The following is a 22,685-nucleotide window of genomic DNA, read 5'->3' as shown; positions in this document are numbered from 1 at the left end:
TGATGTTGTCTCACATGTATTTGCTTTTATGTTTAGGTTTGAACGCTGATTGCATAAAACAGCATTTCATTCTGACTGAAATTCAGTCTGAATAACAATTAAATTAATTTGATCTTGATCTATTTCCCTACGGTCACATGCATTAAGTGCAGCAAAGTGTCGACTGATGATTTTGTGTTTTGCCATTTAGTTACCATGAACCGTACTTGTTTTATTTTGAGAAATCATAGAGTAAGGAGTAATGAAGTGAAGTGACGAAGCAAAAACAAAGCTACAATGATGTGCATGTCCAATGAGTTCCAATATGCTTCTATCTTAATACGTTATTGGATGCCAGATCAAAATCCCTGTAGAAATTGTAGCCGAATGCACTTAAGGACCATCAAAGGGTAATTACAAAATGCATCCCATCCAGGCTTTCATGTTTAATTTGTTTCTCTCCCTTTGCGTGGGTTCTGATCTCTCCTTGGCATTAGTTTGCCTCGCGTGTTTGTCTGGTCTGTCACCTTTCCAGGTCTTGCTGGTGGAGAGGAGGTCATGTGACGCAGGGGTATAGTGAGACATGGAAGTTTCCACACTTCGTCCCATGCTATATTCTTCATAAGTTACATAATGTAACTCGGTTCGACCTGGAAGATGGGTCCCTTCTTCAAGATTCAACAAAGTTTCTCCCATTAAAAGCGCATTTGGTGAGATTTTCCTTATCCCAGTTGGGATTCAAGGACATGGGATGTCCTGTTCTGCACTGACTTATTATTATTTGAATGATGCTGATTGATTTGAGCAGGCTTGTGCATCATTAGCAGATTTTAGTGGTCTACCCGTGTTTGTGGCGTACGCCAATTTATTTTGTTCAACTTATTTTCTACTCTTATTATATAATCCCTCTCCACCAAACTTCACACTTGGCACAGTGCAGTCAGGCAAGTAGCCTTCGCCTGGCAACCACCAAGCCCCGATCGGTCCATCAGATCGCCAGATGGAGAAGCATGATTGCTCCCTCCAGAGAACATCTCTGCTGCTCTAGAGTCCACTGGTGGCACTTCAGTCCATCTGACGCTTTGCATTTCACTTGGTGATGTTTGGCTTGGATGCAGCTGCTCGGTCATGGAAACCCATTCCATGAAGCTCTCTGTGCACTTCTCTTGAGCTAGTCTGAAGGCCATGTGAAGGTTTGTAGTGGTTGACTCTGCAGAAAGTTGGAGACCTCTGTGCACTATTCGCCTCAGCGTCCACTGACCCCACTCCGTCATTTTACGTGGCCTGACATTTCGTGGTTGCGGTGCTGTCATTCCCAAACGCTTCCACTTCGTTATAAAACCACTGACAGTGGGGTAATATTTAGTAGTGAGGAAATTTCTCGACGGGACTTGCTGCACAGGTGGCATCGTTATCACAGTACCATGTTGGAATTCACTCCTGAGTGCGAAATATTCTTTCACATGCAGTCTGCGGTATTTATACACCTGTGGCCACGGAAGTGATTGGAACACCTTAATTCATTTATTTATTTGGATGGGTGAGCTACTTAATACTTTTGCAGCACACACCATGTAACACATGAGCTGTTTGTTCTCAGTATATGTGTTCAGGCCAAAAATATAGATTTCATTGCTGCATAGCATTGCTTTCTACTGTGTTTTTAATATTGATATAATGAGCAACTAGTCAGTGTGACTTATTTTATTCTCTTCATTATTATTATTGTTCTTTTATTGATCCCTCGTCCTCGTCATCTTCCGATTATCCAGGTCCAGGTCGCGGGGGCAGCAGCTTCAGCAGACAGCCCTGTCCAGGCCAGATGGGAGATATAATCCCTCCATCATGTCCTGCGACGACCCCAAGGCCTCCTTTCCGGTGGGATATGCCTGGAACACCTCTAATGGGAGGGGCCCGGGAGGCACCCTTACCAGATGCCCGAACCACCTCAACTGTCTCCTCTCGACGTGGACGAGTAAGCGGTTCTACTTTGAGCTCCTCCCATGTGTCTGAGCTCCTTACCCTATCCCTGAGGCTGCGCCCAGCCATCCCTGCAGAGGAAACTCACTTTGGCCTTTCGGTCATTACCTAAAGTTCATGACCATAGGTGAGGGTTGGAGCGTAGATCGACCGGTAAATTGAAAGCTTCGCCTTTTGGTTTTCACCACAACAGATCAGTTAAGCTCCCACATCACTGCAGACGCCGCTCCGATCCGTCTGCTGATCTCCTGCTCCATCCTCATGGGAAAATTCCTTCAGTGGACTGCAGCCTCAGGTGGGCTGCATCCGGGGAGCAAATAGACTTTCACCACGTAGTGTCAACTTTAAAAAAATGTTCTGCAATCCATAGTTTTTACATACAGTAAAAGTTACTTTCAGTTCATTTTAACAACCTTTAAGAAAATAAAGCATATAAATAAGAAGATATTGACAGTAGAATGGGGAATAAATCGTGATCTTAAACAGAAAAGCAACCTTGCTTTACCTTATGATACATTATAGTCACAGTTTCTCCTGCATTAGTGTTGGACAGAAATGATCATTTTCAGGAACATAATTCCTAGGGATTCTGACATGGACAGAAGCACCACAAAAGTTCAATCAGGTCAATGGTTAGACTTCAAATTATCCGATTCCAAATCCTAAACTTCAACATCTGTCACAGTTTCCATCTACGCTGCAGGAGTGCAATCAAATCCTAATGTAATGTTAATCCTTTGAAGAAGTCTCAGCTCGGAAGAAAGTGTTTAACCAATGAACTAAATTCAGCCCCCCCTTCACGAACAGTTTCTTGTTAATCTGAATGTTTCTGTGGTGGAAAGAAGCTGATGAAATATAGCTACTTTGTCAAAACCATAGCAGTGGCTGTTTCACAGATCATCGCATTGCTCCCACTCCGTTGTCTCCAATGTGTTGACGACAAATTGCTGTGACAGGAATAAATAGGCCAATAAGTAGGATCTGCCCCGTAGCTTAGAGAGCTTAACAATATATTATAATCTGTTCTAGAGTGAGAAAGTGGTGGAAAATAAACAGTAAGCGACAATGTTCCCACAACAAAGCAGTGACAAATAAAAATGACAGACAAAGCCAATGGAGAGAAGATACTGCTCCAAACAGGAGACCAGCAATTAAACCTAATGAACATGAAGAACTGGTTAGTTTCCCACGACAAATTATGGATTTGAAATCATAGTAATTACCAACAGCTGCCGTCGTATAGAGTGAAGTGGTTTTGTGATATTTAAAAGAATCTGATTTGCCTCATTATTTAACTCTGAGGAAGACTCTGTCGAACAGATTGTCCATTGATCTGCCTTCCCACATATACAAGATAGTTACCAGCAAAACACCAGTAGAGCTTAATTCGAAGCTATGGGTAAAATCGGACCATTTTAGCTTTGTAACGTTCAAAGACTGAACGAAAAAGAAAATACAATCCTATAGTTTTAAACATATTTTTTGTGACTGTTGGCCTATTTCTAACTAACCCTTCATATCAAAGCCGGAGGATCAACAAATATAGTAACATGCATAAGTAATGCTGAGGATATTTCACGCGTTCCTGTGGCTGGAGCTGCAATCGCTGTAACAAATTTGGTTGTAGTTTTAAGTCACTTTGCATCAACTCAGCAACATCGGTGGTGCTGTATTTTGGTAGCTGCTGACATCAGTGAGCTGCCTCGAGCATTAACTTGTCAGGAGCAGTAAAACTGAGGATCACTCTCAGGGATCAGAGTGCTTAAACAAGTCCAGTGTCAGATCCGATATGATCCCCAGGTACTTGCATGTGAACACACCTTCACAGTTAGATTTTTAACAACTCGGGGGCATTTTAACCTGTCATTCTACAAACGGTTTGACTTGAAAAAACAAAGCACGAGGTGGTGCAGTAAGTTTTCTCAAGTCCTGAGATGTTCCTATGTGTGGTGTCAGGTCTGAGACAATCTGAGCATTTTATTATCAAAGCATAGGGGTAACTGTTCTCCGCAGTGACAATCACTTAAAAAAAGCTGACATAGAATGGATTTCTACAGAGGGGTAAGTCATGTTTCTGCAGTAAAAGCAAGGAAAGCGTAGCGTAAGCCTTTAATCTTCCTGTAATAGGCTTCAGTAAAATTGTGTCTGTGATTTCTGAAACTGTTGGTTGCCTATATGCGGTATTATGGCGCTCCTTCATATTAATAAGCCTCTATTGAGAGAGATTAAATAAGAAATCAAGCCTGGCTGCTTTGATGCTGTAGCTTGCATTCGTAAATGTGGGTTGTTAAAAAGGCTCGCAGAGAGGAACGCAGTCACTCCTGGATGCAGAATCGTGAATGCAGCCTTTTAACATGAGGCGGTTTCAACAAATAAATGACTTGGTTTTATTACGGATTAAACCTAAGCTTGAACTAAAGCCTTCCCCTGAATAGTAATTGTTTGGTCACAGCCGACCTAACTAATGATGGCATGCATGTTTGGATTTGTTCACATGCAGATGCCATGTGCGTTTGGTGCTCACTGCCCATCTACAACTGTAACAATATATATCGAAGGCCAGTAATCGTTAGCAGGACTGTAGGAGGTTACATAAAAAAAAAAATGGTTCTTGAAAAAGCACATCCACTGCAGCATATTCTTATTTCTGGTTCTCTCCTGGTCTTTAGTGAATTTGGGAAAGTTTTCACAGATAATGCTGTGTTTGCCAAACACATGTGAACTCAAGTGAAAAAATTAGATAATACGAACTGCGTGGCACGAGAGGCCCAGCGGGGCTGTGTTGCTTTGGCTCAGAGGATCACTGATCTCAAAATGTTCCTTATATACTATGAATTTAGAATATGTAAATGTTTTGTCTTGCATTGACCTTTGATAATACATTTTTTTTTATATATGTATTCTTCCTTTTAGCATCTTACGCACACTGGCCCAATGCTCATTTGAGCTGTTGCTGTGTCAATAAATGTTCTTTCTGCAGTCCAGTTAAAAACACCACATATGTGCAATGTTGCTAGTAAGCTCAGTTTACACGGTGAATTAACACAAGTCACCCATTTCACGCTCTGGCAAATTAGCAAGTGTATCTGCCAACACACATTTAGTCAAGAGGAGTGGTCTCATTAACAAGCTCTTTATTAGAGTGACAAGTTTACGCTAGTAGAACTCTCATTAATGAGCTCTTCTCTGCCTCCTTGTCAATAATTCCATTTTAACTACTTCCTAAGAAAAAGACTTGTTTTTACATGTGATATTTCTGGAACCAGCTACACCACAACTCCTATTAGAGTTAAGCATTTGCATGTAATTGTTATCCCGTCCAAGGTGCCTGGCGATGCTAACCTACCCTTAATTACACATTGCTAGTCTGGTTGGGACAACAGTTGGATACAAGCAGCCCTATACACTAATTTTAATATATTTCTTAGCTCGGTCTGAAGGGGCCACTCTTTTTCCTCCGTTGTGATGCTTTCCCAGGCCTTTATTGCAGCTGTAGAACTTTATTTGATGCTTTTTTTTGTTAATCTTCCTGCCCTAAGTTTTGTCTTAAGAAAATGAAATGTGTGTTGAGATCTGGTGAATGACTCGGCCATTGCAGAATCTATGTTTTGGGTCATCATCCATCTGACCCGTCCAATGCACTTTTTCTTCAAAGTGGAAAGGGTCCTACAATCATCCACCATTATGGTCTTGGCCACTCCTAACATTTCCGCCATCTCTCTGATGGATTTCATTTTTTTTTTTTTTCAACCTAAGGATGGCCTGTTATACTTTCATGAGGTTTCCTTTGATAACATGTTGTAGGTTCACAGCAACAGCTTCTAAATGCAAACCTGGAATCAACTCCAGACCTTTTTACCTGCTTAAATGATGAATGATTAATGAGGGAATAGCTTATGCAGGCCAAGAAATAGCTTCTGAGTCAATTGCCCAATTACTTTTGGCTCCCTGAATAAGAGGTGGGCACATATTATACAGGAGCTGCAGTTCCTAAACCCTTCGTCCAGTTTGGATGCAAATACCATCAAATTTTAGCTGAGAGTCTCCGCTTTAAAACCATATTGATTACATAACTGTATCTGGAGGATGTTTTGGGAAACAGCTAATATAGCAGAACTTGGTAAATATATATGGATTTAGCTGTACAACAAGCCCTGAATCCAGACCACCTTCTTCCTCCATTGATTTTTTTGTGGTGGAAAGCTGGTCTAGAACCACTCCTTTGGGAACTGATTACTCTCCAGTAAAGCCATATTGTTCTGAAGGACTTTGCGTGGTGAAAAAAGAAAGACTGTAATGTAGACGTGCATGTCATCTGAACAAAATGACTCTGGTTGTTTAAAAGACTATCCAATTATGTGCAGTGTTTTTGCCCCTATGTCTGCTGATACATGCGTCATAATGACCATTCCAACACGGTTTGGCCAATATGTCAAAAGTGCAGCGCAGCACGGTGCCATAATAAAGCCAATAAAATCTTAGTGGAAGAACGGCCATTTCCACAAGAAATACAGATCTAATGAGAACTCTGAACATCTCTATATACCTCTCCCTGAAAACAATGACCAACAATAACTTAGGTTAATTCAAATCGGAGTTAATTTGGTATTTAAGAAATCTCGTTTTTTGGTTTATTAAACTAAAATGCACCAGCCTCAGTGTGATCGTCTAGTTAAAACCCTGTTTTCACCTAGTTATCAGCACATAAAAGAAATGAGGTGACTTTAAATCAAATGTGTGGTCTGCACCATTGCTGAGCTTAGCCAACAATCCATAAATAAGCCCACTTTGTTTGCCAGCGAAAGCCACGGATGACTACCTCAGCTGACACGGTCTCCTTTTTTTTTTTTTTTGTTCTCCCTCTCTCTTAATAACAAGTTCAGCTGTGATCCTCAGCCTCCCCTCTTCAGCTCTGTCCTTTGTTCTTTTTCTTTCTTTTTTTTTTTTTTTTTACGTGGGGAGAAAAACAATGCTTCAGTGCTGCCAGGGTTTTCAGTGAGAGCCACGGAAACATGAGAGGAGGAAGATATCAGAGCTTGGATTGACAGTCAGTCATTCACAAATACGTCTCCTATGGCGGAGCTGTATCGGCGGTGCGCTGTTTCCTCAGAATGAAATAAAACATTGATCTTTCAGCTCAAACAGGCCATTCATGTCTCCGTGAGCCGTTTCCACCCGATGAATGTGTGACTCTCGCGACCCTTCGTGAGCTTGCACTGCTGTAGCTTGTGACCTGCAAGGTACAAGGTACTTGTTTGCTCGTAGCTGAGGCAGCGGTATTGCCAAGGTCATGGGGCGTCTTCGTGAAGCTGCTGGGTCAATAATGTGCCTGTGAACCCTGGTGAAAATGACACCTATGCATTTGTATTCAGCTGACAAAGGCCGGGCGGCCTTTCCTAATCACACTAAAGCTATCAAAGCTTCGGAACTGAGTACCAAGACCTTTCGCTGATGGGCTCCAGATCCTGGTAATTCAACTTCCCAGGGCCTTCACACACTGTATCACGGAGGTTATATCAGTTATATTCTGCACTAAATGAAAACAGATAAAAAAAATCCAAAACCCTGATGTTTGATTAGTCACATGCAACACGTGCAAGTGTAGCAGTGATGTCCAGCCCTATTAAAGTAGAAGAAAAAGAAATGGCGGCAGACTTTCTCCCTCCGCATAGGTTATCCAAGACTCCAGCGTTCACGTGTTATTTACTGACAACTTGCAGTCTGACTCGAAGATCTCGTAAATACAGGTGAACAACTGACGCTAAAGGCCGAAAGTCTGAAGTCAAACCAATCAATTTTAACCAGAACGCTCGAAAACAACCAATTAGCTCATGACGGGCTGCAGATTGTTAGACAGAGGGAAAACAAAAATAAGGTTGCTCTGTTTTTCATCAGCCGAGCATCACAGAGCAAAACTGCACGGTAAGCCCCCTCGAGGTTCAAATGGAAGTCGATGATGGATGCCTCTCGGAAACGCTTTTGTGTTTCAACCTCTAAGCTCCGCATGAAGGGTTAATCTGCAGCAACTGCCTTCTGCCTGTACTTCTTATTCCCATCATTATAATTTCAACGCATAAGCCTGAAACATAAATCCACAGCCATGCCAGGCTCGGTGAGGCTGTGGTTTGGCACACTTAATTGTGTAATGGTGCTACCTCCACTCAAAAAAGGGCTGAAACGTTACCAATAACACCAAATATATAAATAACAATAAATAACAAAGAGCTTATTCTGGGTATTTACTTTTCACAGATTCATGACATTAATTCAGTCCATTTCTACTGCACGACATCTGGCAACACACTAGTGGAGCAGTAAAACCTACCACGCTACAGTATGGGAAGCGTTGCTCCACACAGAGAATGCCTTCTAGAAGGATTTGAGCGGGACCCAGAGGGCTTGCCTTATCTAAAATGTGTAAAGTGCACTCTGTGCTTTGAGAATAAGCTGCAAGAGGAGGAGAGGCTTCTCAGCAGACAAATGTGCACCAAGACATCCCATCATTCTCTCCATATGACCTCTGCAGGGATTGTAACACCAATTGTAGGCAGTGACTGATGCATACAGCGCTGGATCCTGCCTCATCGGTCCCGCTCAAAGTGGCAATGGAATTTCAATGCATCTCGCCTGATGCATGGGGAGCTCTTATTGAGTATTGATGCCTCACAAGAAAATGATTCCAGTGAGTACCTCTCTATCTCCGACTGAGTTCGCCGCATACAAAGCTTTGGCTTTGTTACAAATTAGAATCTGACGCGGCCTGATTATGCTCCTGGGCCGTTAAGACAGGCTTTGCGGTCGTACGTTGTATTTCTTCTCCTATACGTGGTCTTACCTGCTAATGAGGAGGATGGTGAACACGGTCCCTCCAGATGCAAAGAGAGCCATGGCTGCTGAAGGAGCGGAGACACCAGCTGGAGTTTACCTAGAATGAGAGCACACAGACAACAACAAAAACACACAGTTTAAAGAAGTGATGATAGTAGTTTCAAAATATGTGGATTGTGCTCCCCTTAAAAATAGTTGGATGCATCTCAGCAGGGAGGCAAAATAGTACCTGTGACTTCTAGACATTCCTCTTTCAGCTGAGGATCTGTGCCCTATTTCCTCCTTACCTATTTTTAATCTTTATAGTCTACACTTCCACTTTTTATTTTACTGAGATGACATCTATTTCAGGTAACAGCGGTTTCTCTGGTCGTCTTTTCCAGATTCTCCCACAAACACCAGGGTGTAACACAGTCTTCCTTGACGTATTTCATAATCACACATAACAAGTAACATCGTTGGTATGCCACAGGGACATTCTCTCCACAGACTAATGACCTCTCATTAATGACCCCCCCTAAAAGTCTAGCGCAAAGCCTCCGACTTGTGTGAAAATTAATAACGAAGGTTCCTTCCGAGAGTCGTCTTGTTTCCTGTACATTCCCCCGGCTCTCCGTTTCTTAAGATGAAAGCAGACAGAAAACCTTCAGAGACCAGAGTGACTTAACCAGCGAGACCCGACCGCTGTGGATGGCAAGCAGGGCTAAGGAAATATTTAACATAAAGTTGAAAGCAAACTTCTGTAGAAGTGGCACTGAAGGCGCTTTTATAGCAACGTGTAGTGGTAACTTTATATTTTTCCTCTACATATTTGGTTACATAACATAACGATAACACTTCTGTGGGCAAGACATGACAGTCAGTACCACTGGCAATATGTAGAATAAAGTAGATATGCCGTGCAGTATATATGCATTAGCGAGTACTAGATTCCTCATAGGCATTGCAGCAGCTGGAAAATGCATTGTGGCAACGCAGCGTGGCTCACTTCCTGTTTTCTGCTGTCGGCTATGTCACAGCCAGATAGACTGCAATAAATGGCATGACCGATCCTGACAGAAATGCAGGAGTGTTTGACGCTTTCACTCCCTGCCGATGTGCCCATTCACCTGTCATGCACTCTGACTCATGGGCGACTCTGTGAATGTCAAAAGCATGTGCTCCAGAGTAACGGCACATCCCTCCACCTACGTTTTCTGTCATTTGTCTCTATTATTGTCATATTCCAAGCTTCAAATTAAAGTGAAACTTTGATTGCTATTGTGATTATGAAAAAAAGAAGAAATTACAAATTGCTTTTTTTTATTATTGCTATATTTTTTCCTAAAATAATGACTTTGAGTTGCTTTCCCGAGTTAAGTTTATATCTGTCGTTAAAGCTCCAGCCTGCTTAGCTTTAGGGGTGTTGCTAGCTCCATTTAGTTTCCAGTGTTTATGCAAATTTAATTTTATATTCCTTATATTACTTGTATTTAGGTCGCCTTAAAGTCCCAAAATTAACTTCACCTAAAGTATAAAAACATTGCTTGGTTTGTTTGTACCGCACACAAACAGCATGAACTGGGATGCAATTCAAACACAATTAGTGCGCAGTACGTAGTAGTTACAGGAATCAATGGGGAAGTATTTTCATCATTTTAAAAGAGTAAAGAATCAGAGTTTAATAAAAAAAAAGAAATAAATAAATAAAAAATCAATTAAATAATAGAAGATTGACGTTGTTCTTTCTTGTGCAGGTTAAATAGTTTCCTTGGCATTCTGTTCACCTTCACCATGTACTCGAGCTCCTGCAGTGAGCTGTCATTACAAATGATTATCTGTGCATGCAGCTCACTAATGCATTAAAAGGACTGAATCAAGCCCACTCACCTGGAACCAATTCAGTCGTTACATTAAAGCACTTTACAGTAACCCGGAGAGCTATTAAGGAGATCAGGGGATAGGCATTTAAAACCTGTTTGACAAAGTTATGCTCTGAAAACTCTGCAAATGTTTGACTCATTTTCATACAAGAGGACAATTCAGAGATATAATAATAGTCCATGTGAATGCCTGATATTTAGGTAATGTAAAAAAGACTATCGGTATCATAGAGTGTATTCACAGATGCCAGAAGTATTTTTTAACAAGCCAGTAACATGCAGATCTGCCCTTCCAACGAAATGCAATCATCTCTTTAATCGTACAAATTCACATTCAGATATTGTTCAATAATTCATTTCCGTGTTTACTGCTGATTTTTCGTTCCAGGAAAACGTCTGGGCTCGACATGTCAAAGCTGTCCTTGTAAGAAACTTTGTGACTTGCTTCGCAAACATTATTTGATTTGTTTCTTTGTGTCGGTGTACCCTGAGTGAGTGGATGTGACGCTGCCAGGCAGTAAATGAGAAAACTGTATGATCATTTATGTTTGGTTTTCATTCCAAGCAAAATTAGATTCATCTGTCACTGTCACCGTGTTACGTTTTGATCTTTTGGCAGATGTGAATAAATTACCCACAGGTTGCCGACTGTTCGTTTTACATTTACAGTATACATTGCAAGGGCTGGATGTTGATTACGCCTGTTGTGTAAACCCTAATTGTCAAACCAACATATACACTCATTAAACACAACATTAAAACCACTGACAGGAGACGTGAATAGCAGTGACAATTCAATGTTCTGCTCGGAGTACTGTTGGAAAACGAACGACTCAAAACATAAAAGCACAAGGTGATGATCTGGCCTCTAAATTCACTAGATAATGATCACGTATCTACAGGATCCACAGATACTCTTTCCCTAAACCCATAGGACCCAAAGAACCCCCACTGACAACATTCTGCTGTCAGACACCGCAGGAAATGATACCTTGGATTACTGGTGCCACAAGCTAGGCAGTCCTCGCTGTCACAGCATGGTTTTCGTCACTCTTCAGTCATCAGAACTCGTCTGTCAGGACTGTCCTGGCATCTGCCTGAGCTCAGTGACCATCATGACAGGACACTCTGACGTGGGAGAATGGGTAACAGTTCCGTAAAGTGATGCCTGTCTTTCAGCTGTGACTCCAACCGTTTGATTTTAAGCTGACTTGAAAAGGGCAGCACCACATATAAAAAGATAAGGCAGGCAGAACTGAGTCACTTCATCTAATTCTCTGGCTTTTCTCTCCTTTGTTGCACTTCAAGGTACTTATTCAAGGCACGCTGGATGAGTCACATCAATTGCCCGTCAACCTTTGTGGCCCCCAAGCTGCTAGTCCATACATAAATCCTGTGGTTGTTTTCATTTATTTCTTTCAACGCTGAGATGTACTGGATTAAAGCAGTGTTGTTTCTTGGTATTTCTGCTAGTGGTTTATCAAAATCATGAAATATACTGTACAACACCTGCGTGGAAACCTTGTGATAGGTGCCTTAAAAGGTGCTTTCAGATCAAACAGTTTGGGAGACTGCCTGCGGGTGACTACTCACCGAGCAGCTCCCCCGAGAACTTCGCACCTACAAGGACTTTTATCTGTTTGGATTCGCACCTCCTATAGGAGAGCTGTGACAAATCAGCCGATAGGCATTTGGTATAGCAACGTCACTTCTACTCAATATAGAAAAACAGATACTGGCACAAAATGCCGCATAGTTCACTGTTGGTCCAGTTCTAAAAGTTCTGTACAATTTTTCTAAGGATAGGATTTCCCTTCTTATCTGAAGTAGGAGAGGATGATATTGCCTTCTATAGACTGCACTAGTCCACAATTCTTGCAATGCAGCCCCAAGAAAAGGGAGGTTCCTTGTCCATAAGTGGAAGGAACTTTGAAAATGCCAGTACGGTCTGAAAGCACCTGTGGGTGGGTAGCAAATCATATGAAATAAGCACTTTCATATTCCTGCATTTACACTATTTTAAGTGCAGAACTGGGTCTACGCAGACAGGTGGAGTGGGTTATCCATAAACCAGAGGGTTAGTGGTTCGATCCCCAAGACACTGGACCTCAAGCTGGTCCATGGGGTGCAAATGTCTGTGCTTGTGTGAATGAATGGGAAGATGTGTCACTGTGACTGTAAAGTGCTTTGAGTACCAAAAGGTAAAAAAGAGCTGTATAAATACAGCACCATCTACTATATTCAACATCTTCCTCGAATGACTTGCCCCCACTGGTATCACCTGCACCTGTCATGACTGGTTTAAATCATATCTTTCCCCCCCGCACAGAATTTGTTCAGCTGAAACACTCCAGGACCCAAACACTAGATCTCACTCCTCCCCTGTTACCAGAGGAGTCCCCCAGGGCTCCATTCAGGGTCCCCTACTATTCATCGCTTACCTTCATCCTCTTGGCAATATTTTCCATAAATTCAAAGTACGTTTTCACTCCTACGCAGATGACACCCTGCTCTATTATTCTATACTCTTCTATCGGTTTGTCTCACTGAAATTTCTCCCACAGCCAAGTCCACTCTGGCCAAAGCTGACAGTTTCTCATTAAACATCAATAACTCTGCTGTACTTCCTTCCCCTCAGGTTAAGAGTCTGGGTGTAATCCTTGACAGCACTTTATCACTAGAACCCCACATCAACAATGCCACTCGGTCCAGTTAGTTCCATCTCTGCAATATTAATCGACTTGGCCCATCCCCAGCACAAAATATCACTGTCATTCTTGTCCATGCCCATGTCATATCATGCATCGCCTACTGTATATAATGTCTCCATAAAATGCTGCAGCTCGTTTCATCCCCGAAGTCCCTCCACACACCTCAGCACCCCAGAATTTCAGCAGCTCCAATGGCTTCCTTTTAAATCTCGTATTGAGTTGAAGATCCTGCTACTTACCTTCAAGGCCCTTCACAACCAATCTCAATCATATCTGTCTGAGCTTCTTCAGTTTTATACACCCTCTCATCCCATATTGTCAGATCCTCCTTGGCCATCCAACTTAGTGCTTCGCCTATCCGACTATCCACTATGGATTTCAGAGCTTTCAGTCGCTCAGCTTCATACCTTTGAAACACTTTTCCCCTCATCCACCTGACATCCGTAACAATGAGTCTCCTGACGACTGTCAAATCCAGACTGAAAACACTCAAATCTTTTTAAAATAGCTTATTTTGTCTCATATACTTTTTATATACTATATACTTTTTATGTCTTTCATTTTTCATTGTGTTTTGTTTTTAAGGTTTCATGCATTGCTCTTTTTTATGGTGACCTGGAGATCTTTGAAAGACGCCCACAAATACAAATATATTATTATTATTATTACATAATCTATTGGTGGACATCTGGTCACCATCTTGGTTACATAATGGAAGGGAAAGGAGCAACAACCAATTTCAAAGTTGTGAAAACGAGGGCAGAGTAAGAAGACGATGTTGGAACAATTAGAACTTCGATGCAAATCTTCTGGTATAGACGTTTAGTGTTTATTTTATCTACAGTATCTAGCTTTATTTCTGGGCCATATTAACAAAGAAAATTGGTGCCAGGGCACATATTCATGTTCTTTAGTTGCAAATCGTTATGTTCACAGTGAACATACACGTTGACGTTCAATAGTTTGTGCACAATACTGGTTAGCAGATTAATTTGTGTTTTGCTTTTTGAACAATTCCATTAGATAATTGAAACATTTATTCCTATGAATAGGACCTGGAGCAGCAGATTTGTACATCCCTTGTGTTTTATTATACGGCTGATGTTGTACAGTATACAGTACAACACACACATTTTATACTGTGAAGTCAGTCTATGCTGATATGGCTCTTTGATTTGGTCAACGACTTAAATCCCTAAAAGTACAGTAAATAATAGCAAACCTGCTGTACCACCTAATTTGAACTTCTGGATAAAACCAGCACAGCCAAAAATAGTCCTGTCAAAACTCAGCTTGAATAATCAAACAGAGTTTTTCGCCTTGAAGCAGATTTATTTTTTTATTCAGAGATTCACCAGATGTTAGAATGTGCTGTCAGACTAATAATTTTCCATCCAGTCATGTGAAAACTCAAAGATAACTCAAAGGTGGTGAAACTACATTGATTATAAATTTTACCTTCAAGAAACAGACTTCATACACACGCTTTCTGTCAGTCGTTAGCGAATCACAATCCAAGTGACACCAAAGGCACTTTAAGGTGTTGATTCTAAGTGCCCAGAGTCAAATATATAACAATGTTCAGAAAAATGATTACAATGTGTTTGAAAGAAAAAGCTCTTCCATTACTTTGAAAACAAAAGCATTTCAGCCACAGTGCTTTGTGCGCAGCCCGACTTCAGACCAGCTCCCTTTCATTAGATCTTCAAACTAGAATCTTTAGAGGTTCCACCTCTAAAGATTCTAGCCACTGAAACGAAAACAGCTCTAAAAGAATGGCTAATGTGGAGGAGACGGAACAGAGTAGTGGAGCATTTTGCTGTGTGGTAGAACAGTTTTCATCTCTGTCATCAAAGACGTGTTGTCATTGTCGGGTCTTTAAGTTTCACGACACACATCTAGCCAGCGTCTCGGAGTACTGTACATGAAAGGGACTGCTCGGCTCACCTCCCGACAGACACCCTCTCAGTCCCACTTTCATTCTCTCTCAGTCTCTCCCTCTTTCAAACGCGGAGAGGCAGCGTCTTAGAGGAACATTAGGGACTCTGTGGGCTTTGTCTGGGCGGAGGCCTCCTCCCCCGTTTCATCTGAGGGTTTAGAAGCTTCGATTCCAGCTCTGACTGATTTCTCATCACACCAGATGACGGGTCTCTAGTGTCCATCACGGTGCTTTATTATGAGGCTGAGCAAGCAACATTAGAGCTTAAACATACGCTATAGGGAGGAATTCTGCACGACTGCAAATGCGGCCGTGGTGTGGATAATATGCAGGAGGGAGGGTGATTGAAAAATAATGAAAGTTGACGATGAGTATGCACCTGCATGCGGTGTTGACATCTTTGTTGGAGCACTCTGATACAAGTGACGAAGAACAAGTATGGACCAAAAGACGACAAATAATAAATGTACACATGCATACCGTAGATAGGTTTGATGTGGTCTAGGGATTTCAGGACAAAGGACGATGCAAGGAGATGTTTACCCAAAATGGTGTTGCATGCTCCAAAATACAAAGTGCTATACAGTATATATTTATTGTAAATGCCCTTAATTTTTTTAGGTACAATACATGGTAAATTTAGGCAGTTTTATTTTCAAATATAAAACAAAAATGGTATGCCATAGGTGCCCTAAAAATTTGCAAAAAAAAGGAGAGAATATTTGCAAATCTTTAATGAATAGCTTCTTAAAAATTAAATAATGAAACTTGAAATTCTGTGACAAGTGACTGACAAATAAGATTTACATGCAAATTCCAGGGCCACCTAGATAGCTCTAGTACCAAAGGATAAATATGTGTAGCCAGCCATTGCTAAAGTCAAACAATCATTATTTATGATGACGCCAGGCAAAAATCACCTGAACACGTGGCTGTAGAAAAAAAACAGGGGTCGGAGCAGGGAACACTTCTCACCTTTGGTGACGTCAGCGAGCAGCCTCAAAGTAGCCAAGGACCCACGCAAGTCAAACAGTAGCAACACAACGAAAACCATGTGGCAATAACCGTGAAGGTAAAAATCACCCGTCGAACTTTTGACATTCTTTTCGTCTTTTTTTTTTTTTTTAGAAAATTGGCAATGCTATTTCTGTGAAAGTTTCCCCCAGATGGAGCTGCTAGGTTCTTTCACACCCTCAGTACCATGCAGACCTATCGTAAAATTGCACTTTTGTTTGACTTTGTTTTTTGTTTTTGTTTTTTTCAAGGATAAGTTGTATCTGAAAACAAATCATGATGTTTGAGTAGACAGGTATGGATTGAAGAAATGATGGCATGAATGACAAATGAAGTGGATTTCATCATGAACCACGTGCTCCATGTGCGACTACACCTTTGGTCCTTTGGTTACGATTCAAGTGTAAACCTTGGAAAAGAACAGCCTGTGGGGAAACCGGCCAATACGAAGACACACTGAGACAGTGTGACCGCCCATCGATGGATAATATCAGGAGGATACTGTATATACCATCATATCATGTTATCAAATTACGCTGGCCAGCAACAAGGTCTGCACCTGTCCTGTAAACAACCCTGGACTGTGTTAAATGTTGCGTCCGGGGTCATGAGGTCTGGACCTGACATGAGCGATGCGCTCTGAGTGGCAGAGACGAATCGCCGGCTTCCATCGCAGTAACACGAGGCAGTGTTCGCATTTTGTTTGCTAGACCACAAAAAGCAGTCAATATAAGCAGGTAAGAGAAGTGCACAGAGAAAAAAAATCAATAGAGAGATGGAAAACTGAAGACAAAGACGGCCCTGTCACGCACCCAATGAGGCGCATCCACTCCAACGTGTCGATGTGTTATTTACAGCTGCAATCTAACAAAATAGTCCAGGTTGTCTATCTGAAGGAGAGCGAAAATACCACTCCCAGATCTGGAGTTCTGAAGATAACAGAGAGCCTTCACCATTATCTCCCCACAACTCTATTTATGCAAATCTCTTGCCTCTCCCTTCCCTTCTTGTGGCCCTGCGCTGGCGGAGCTGAATCTGAAAGGGAGCCGGCGGTTTGCACCCAAAAATAAAAATAAAAAAACCTTCACCAATTAAGCATTCCTCACAATCTGTGCTTGTTCCGCTGATTGCGGGCATTATCGCCGTGGTAAATGTGGTTCAGGAACTGAGGGGAGGACTCACCATAAGGCTTCACGGAGCATTAGCATGATTTTAATTACAGTTTTTCTTTTTTATCGCAGGGCAATCACAGCATGGCCACGAGCCTTTTGTCTGCTGACTTGACAGCTTAACTTGATAAGGACTGAGGTTTGACTGGCTTTTCAAATGGCCACAGGAAGAAGCTGCTGATGAATTCTCCCTCTGGACCACCCACTTCCTATTGAGACTATGCCACCTCCGGGGTCTCCATTAAATTCATTGCTGACCTTCACCTTCTTGTCACTATGATAACTGTCATCCATAAAATCGGCCTATTAAAGGTGACAGTTTGCTTTATCACCTGATCACAGCTGGAATACCTCAACGTTCCTCTTATATTAAAATAAAAAAAATAAAAAATAGCACAATCTCCCCCCCAAAAAAAGAGCCCTGGAGTTAAAATCAATCAACGATTTAGAGGCGTGTTTGCGTGGTTAAGTAAAAACTTGTTAACCTCCTAACCCTCATTCACACCAGGGATGGGAATCGTCTACACGCACCGGTGCACCAGCAGCTTACACAGCTCGATTTAATTGAGAGCTTGAGAATTTAGGAGCGACGCGCACACACGCGCTGAGACGCACGGGCGTAGACACAACCCATGTATCCATATGTGTGGCTGTTAGGTAACACCGAGAGAGACGGTGTTAGGATTGATAGACACGAAAATATCACTGATTTTTTTTATGTCATCTAATTAAAAAAATAAAAGGTCGTTCCGTACATTAAAGTTTAAACCATGAAGGGACTTTGGTATCCAGTCTGATCTGGACGCGATCAAATGTGCGACAGTGAGAAAGAGGCGCACGAAAGAAAACTCAACAAACGTCGCCAAAATGTGAGGCGCTGCAAACATTAACAGGTGCGCACCATCGTTTAAGAAAGAAGAAATGCAAAATTTGTCAAGTTATAAACGAGGACTTTACCTGTACCTGCAGACCGAAGCGAGCGCGTCATTCATTGCAGCGCATCCTGGAAATGTATGAGTCCGTAATGTAAGAGTTTTTTTCTTCTCCCTTCAGTTCAGCTATGCTGTAACCGCGGCTTCCATCCAGTTTTTAAGACGGCACCTGCTGTTACGTGCACACATATGCCCGCACAACAACTGGTTGTGCTCTGTCAGCGGATTCCCATTAACCGCTATGGGCTGAACGCGCCGCTGCGCAATGACGCACGCCATGGAGTCGCAGCTGATTTGGAGTCTCCAAAGCTGCCCAGGATGAATCCCAGAAAACATGGCATTGTGCTGCGCCTGTAACAGGAGGGAAAACGACAGTTCTTGCCACAGATAAATGTGTGAAGATTTAAATTATTATTATTATTTTTTAAAATCTGTCTTTCGCGTAGGACAAATATTTACTCCAACGGGAAATAGGTGCACACTTGTACAAATCAAGCCGAACCAAAAAAAATAACTGCTAAATAATTGAGTTAATATGGACACACGTCACATGCACAACTGTGTTGCCACTGCGCCCCTATTTTGGTACTGTGACGAAATCAAGTGACTACAATCATGTCAGTGCTCGTTTAATGCTTCACAGCAGCACTTCGAGCTATTATATGTTATACATTATAATCACCATCAGTCAAAGAAAACAAAATGTTTGCTGTCAAATCTTTTAAAGGAAGCTCACAGGCTGCTGGGCGGGTGGGTGGGGGTGGGGTTGGGGGGGCTGGGCATTGTGGCAAGGTGTTGGCTTTTGATGGATGGAGCTCGACAGCCATCTCCAGGGCTCCCCACCCCCCAGCTCCCACCATTGCCTCTTGCCTGGGTGCACTGGGAACTCTTCCATCTAGACCACCCCAAGGGGAGTGAGGGCCGGTCATTCAGGCAGCAGCTGATCTGATCTTAGCTCACATGTGTGTGTCATAACTCCGTTGACAGGAGAACGCCGGAGCCGCTGTAAAAGCCACCGTCCAAGCGGGAGAAGGTGAAGCTCCTCTAACATCCCTCCAGCTGAAGAGTGTTAAAGCAGCAGGCTGAAGTGAATGGCTTCCATGCACGGTTGTGTTAGCGTCCACCTGCAGGACAACTGCTCTGAGGATGAGCAGGATTCATCAGAGCCTGACCTCTAATGGGGAATATGAATTATTATAGAGTATTTGAAAGAAAGGGAGTTCAAGAATAGGACGCTGGAAAAATAATCTGATTTGAAAGTGGCTTTCAAAGATTATGGTAATCAGTTAAATCCATAAGACATCAACAGACATAAACTGGAACTGGAAGACATCTGAGAAACTCACAATTTCACACATCACACTAAGTTGCCAGGGTGTGCTATGAATCCAAAGGTCATGCGACCAGGTGACTCCTTGAATTTGCCACCTTTAAATTTGGCCCAGGCTGGCCGTCTTGTTACGTGTCTCAGACATCTCTCTGCCATCTGATGTTTCTTTCTCCCTTTCACTCTGAGTCAATGAAATTTAAAAAAAAAAAAAAAAAGGAAAAGAGTTCACTACAGCCACAACCATTAAGGTTGAAGAAATAATTACACTGATCTCATAATAATTACACTTCTATCTGACAAACTATCTCAGCTTCTGGGTCAGAAGAACCAAGATGTCACAAAATAAAATTCAGATGTGATGAGAATAGTAAAAAAAAACAAAAAAACAACATCCTTATTGTTGACAAATCACTGACACACAGAATTATTGATTCTGTTAAGAGGGCAGGCTTAAAAAGGTCGGGGTCAATGTCTTAGGATAATGAGATAGCATCTTCTTCATCACGTCACCGCTCTCCTTGTGCCGCATTCATCCATCAGCAAACCAATTAAAGACATGCTGTCCTTGCGCGCCTAATATCTTTTGAATATCCTTGAAGTTCCACCAGCATCCCTCCTGTTGTCATTTTTTTTTTCACGTGTGGGAAGAGCGGTGAACAGGTGAGCACCTGAAGGCCTTGAATCCCCCCCTCGTATTTGTCCCTGTCACATTTGAATCCTGTCGGGGGAATTTCCCCGCCTCCACCTGAGCCCTCACTTCATCCGCCACCACTCTCAACAGGGCCGCGTGCGCGCACCACGGGTGATTTATGTTGGCCGAGTCCCACCACTCTGAGCCGGGCCATGGGAAAAAGGCCGGATTAAAGGTGCAGCCCGAAAACCAAAGCTTTAATGCATCCGCCCAAAGATGCGCAGCTCAAAAGGTCAAGTGTGCGATGCATTATTCAGACAGAGTGAGTTGCTGCGCGCGTGGATCAGCGGGAGGTTTTAAGCGAAGCGCGAGGGCCTTCGCTGTCACTCAAACGTCTCTCGTCCCGTGTGCAGCTTGTCCCTTCTTTTAACACTGGACCACAGTCGCAGTAGATATAGGGCAGGTTTCCTCGTGGGATATTATTTATTAAGTCTCCTCATACAGAATGCAACATCCGACTACGGGATTTACATGTGCACAATGCGTCTGTTTAAAAGGGAATACTCGGAGGCAGCTGCAAGGTGACCCCAGCATTCCCAACTGGGACAGAGACTCAGGTGGGAAGCCTCGGAAAATCGCTCCTTCACAATTGACAGGCACAAGAGGCTTCACTGCAGAAGAAATCCATCCTTGGCCTGAAATGTGTGACTAGAATATATGACAACAATTTCTCTACTATTAAATGTGTATTATTTTTTAAATTAGCAATTATTCAGAAGGCAAAAATATGTCTACAATAGTGAACAAGTAAACTACAGTTGTACAGCAACTCAAAGTGTTCATTATTAAAGAGCTGGAATTGTCACAAGATGGTTAAGATGTTATTTACTTCTCCTGTCGGTGGTTTTAATGCTGTGGCTAACTGGTGTATATTCCAATTGGATATTAAATAATTCATCATACGAATCAAACTGATCACTCTAGTCACTGGGGAGGTACATCGAAGGCTTGAAGACTCCTTAGCCTTTTGATTTATTGCGCTCTAAATGATGGAGCACTGACCTTTAGAATTTATACAGTATGTTAGAGATAAAAGGGGACATTAATATATTCATGAGAATACCTGGAAACATTCTGTAACTTTCCACCATTGACTTCTGTTGCAAATCTGCTACAAATGCACATCTTCACGTTGACATTGTTGGACCATTTCCACTTTCTTTGCATTCTTAAAAAAAGTGTGAAGACGAGGGAAATTGAACCGTCACAAGACGGTCAATGTTATTTACTCCTGTCCTGGTTTTAATATTGCGGCTGATGGGTGTAGTCCCGCGTGTCACTGAGCCCTCGGGCTCACAGTGTCATTTGTGCTCCCCTGACTGGCAGCACAAATAAGCCACCGCATTAACCCTTAACAACGCCCTGTTCATTACGCGCCTAATGCTCCCCCTTGCACCTGTGAAAGGAAATGAAAAAACATCGACTGGAAGCATGCCTCCCAGACGTGCTCTGGGCGACGGCTTAGACGGATCTTTAGAAATGCGCACCGGTAGAAAACCTCTCAGGCTTCTTCACACTCATTACTTAGTGGATCTTTGGAGAAGGCTCGTGCTTTTACAGCGCAGTTTATCCCGCTGCACGGGAGCTCCTCTGCACCCTCATTAGACAGATGCCGTTGCCAGAGGGGATTGTGGTATCTGGGGTAAACTGTCAGTGGCGTCCTTGCTTTTCTTTTCACAGGAGCAGATGTCAAAGGGAGTGAAACTGCCTCGTCATTCCACCTGAGGTTTCCCATCCTTTCATTTTCCTGGTGCGTTAAATTGTGTTTTTTTTTTTTTGTGCGAGCGTGTTTCCCAACAGTGGCAGTGTGACGACCGGATTTGCTCCGCGTACAAGGCAGAATTAGGTGTCTTGCTAGGTTAATGAATAAATCAACATATGCATGGTGCAATGGCGTGTCATAAGCAGCGGAGAAAGTAATTACGGAGCTAAAAAGTGGTGTCAGTTTGTGGCTAAGTAATGTTACCCAGTGCACGTCATTTACTCTGCATAGCCAGAAGGGATGTTGGGTCATTAAAAGTATGTGCACCGTGCGTTTTACTTGCTGTTTTTCTTTTCATGGGTAATAAGAAGGAGATCATATTTGTAAAAAGTCGCTCAAAGACGCGTCCAATTTCAGTGTCTGCGGAGCAGGTAGACGCACATCAAGTATAATTGGTTCCTACAACATGATGTTCTTGCTGCATCCCCCCATTCTCCCATCTGACATTCATCATCTCTCACTCCTCTTTGTAAATATTGTCCCCATTT

General features: G+C 42.4%; 1 protein-coding gene across 2 annotated transcripts in view; it reads right to left on the bottom strand.

The window, feature by feature from the left end:
- LOC125019199 (gamma-aminobutyric acid receptor subunit pi) overlaps positions 1-18,732 on the bottom strand; it is a 46,505-nt gene extending 27,773 nt beyond the window's left edge. Inside the window, exons 1-2 of one of the 2 annotated variants that reach the window (XM_047603758.1) lie at positions 18,446-18,732; positions 8,795-8,884 (exon numbers count right to left, since the gene is read on the bottom strand). In XM_047603758.1, the coding sequence (XP_047459714.1) occupies positions 8,795-8,847 (53 nt within the window). In that variant the 5' untranslated portion in view covers positions 8,848-8,884; positions 18,446-18,732. Of the gene's footprint in view, positions 1-8,794; positions 8,885-18,439 lie in introns of both variants that reach the window. The other variant, XM_047603757.1, reaches the window with a different exon arrangement.
- Between the last annotated feature and the right edge of the window lie 3,953 nt (positions 18,733-22,685).

Source organism: Mugil cephalus, chromosome 13 (genome assembly GCF_022458985.1).
Source record: "Mugil cephalus isolate CIBA_MC_2020 chromosome 13, CIBA_Mcephalus_1.1, whole genome shotgun sequence".
In the NCBI taxonomy this organism is placed as follows: Eukaryota; Metazoa; Chordata; class Actinopteri; order Mugiliformes; family Mugilidae; genus Mugil; species Mugil cephalus.
Note: the sequence above shows the minus strand (reverse complement) of the source record. Positions and strands in the feature narration are given on the sequence as shown.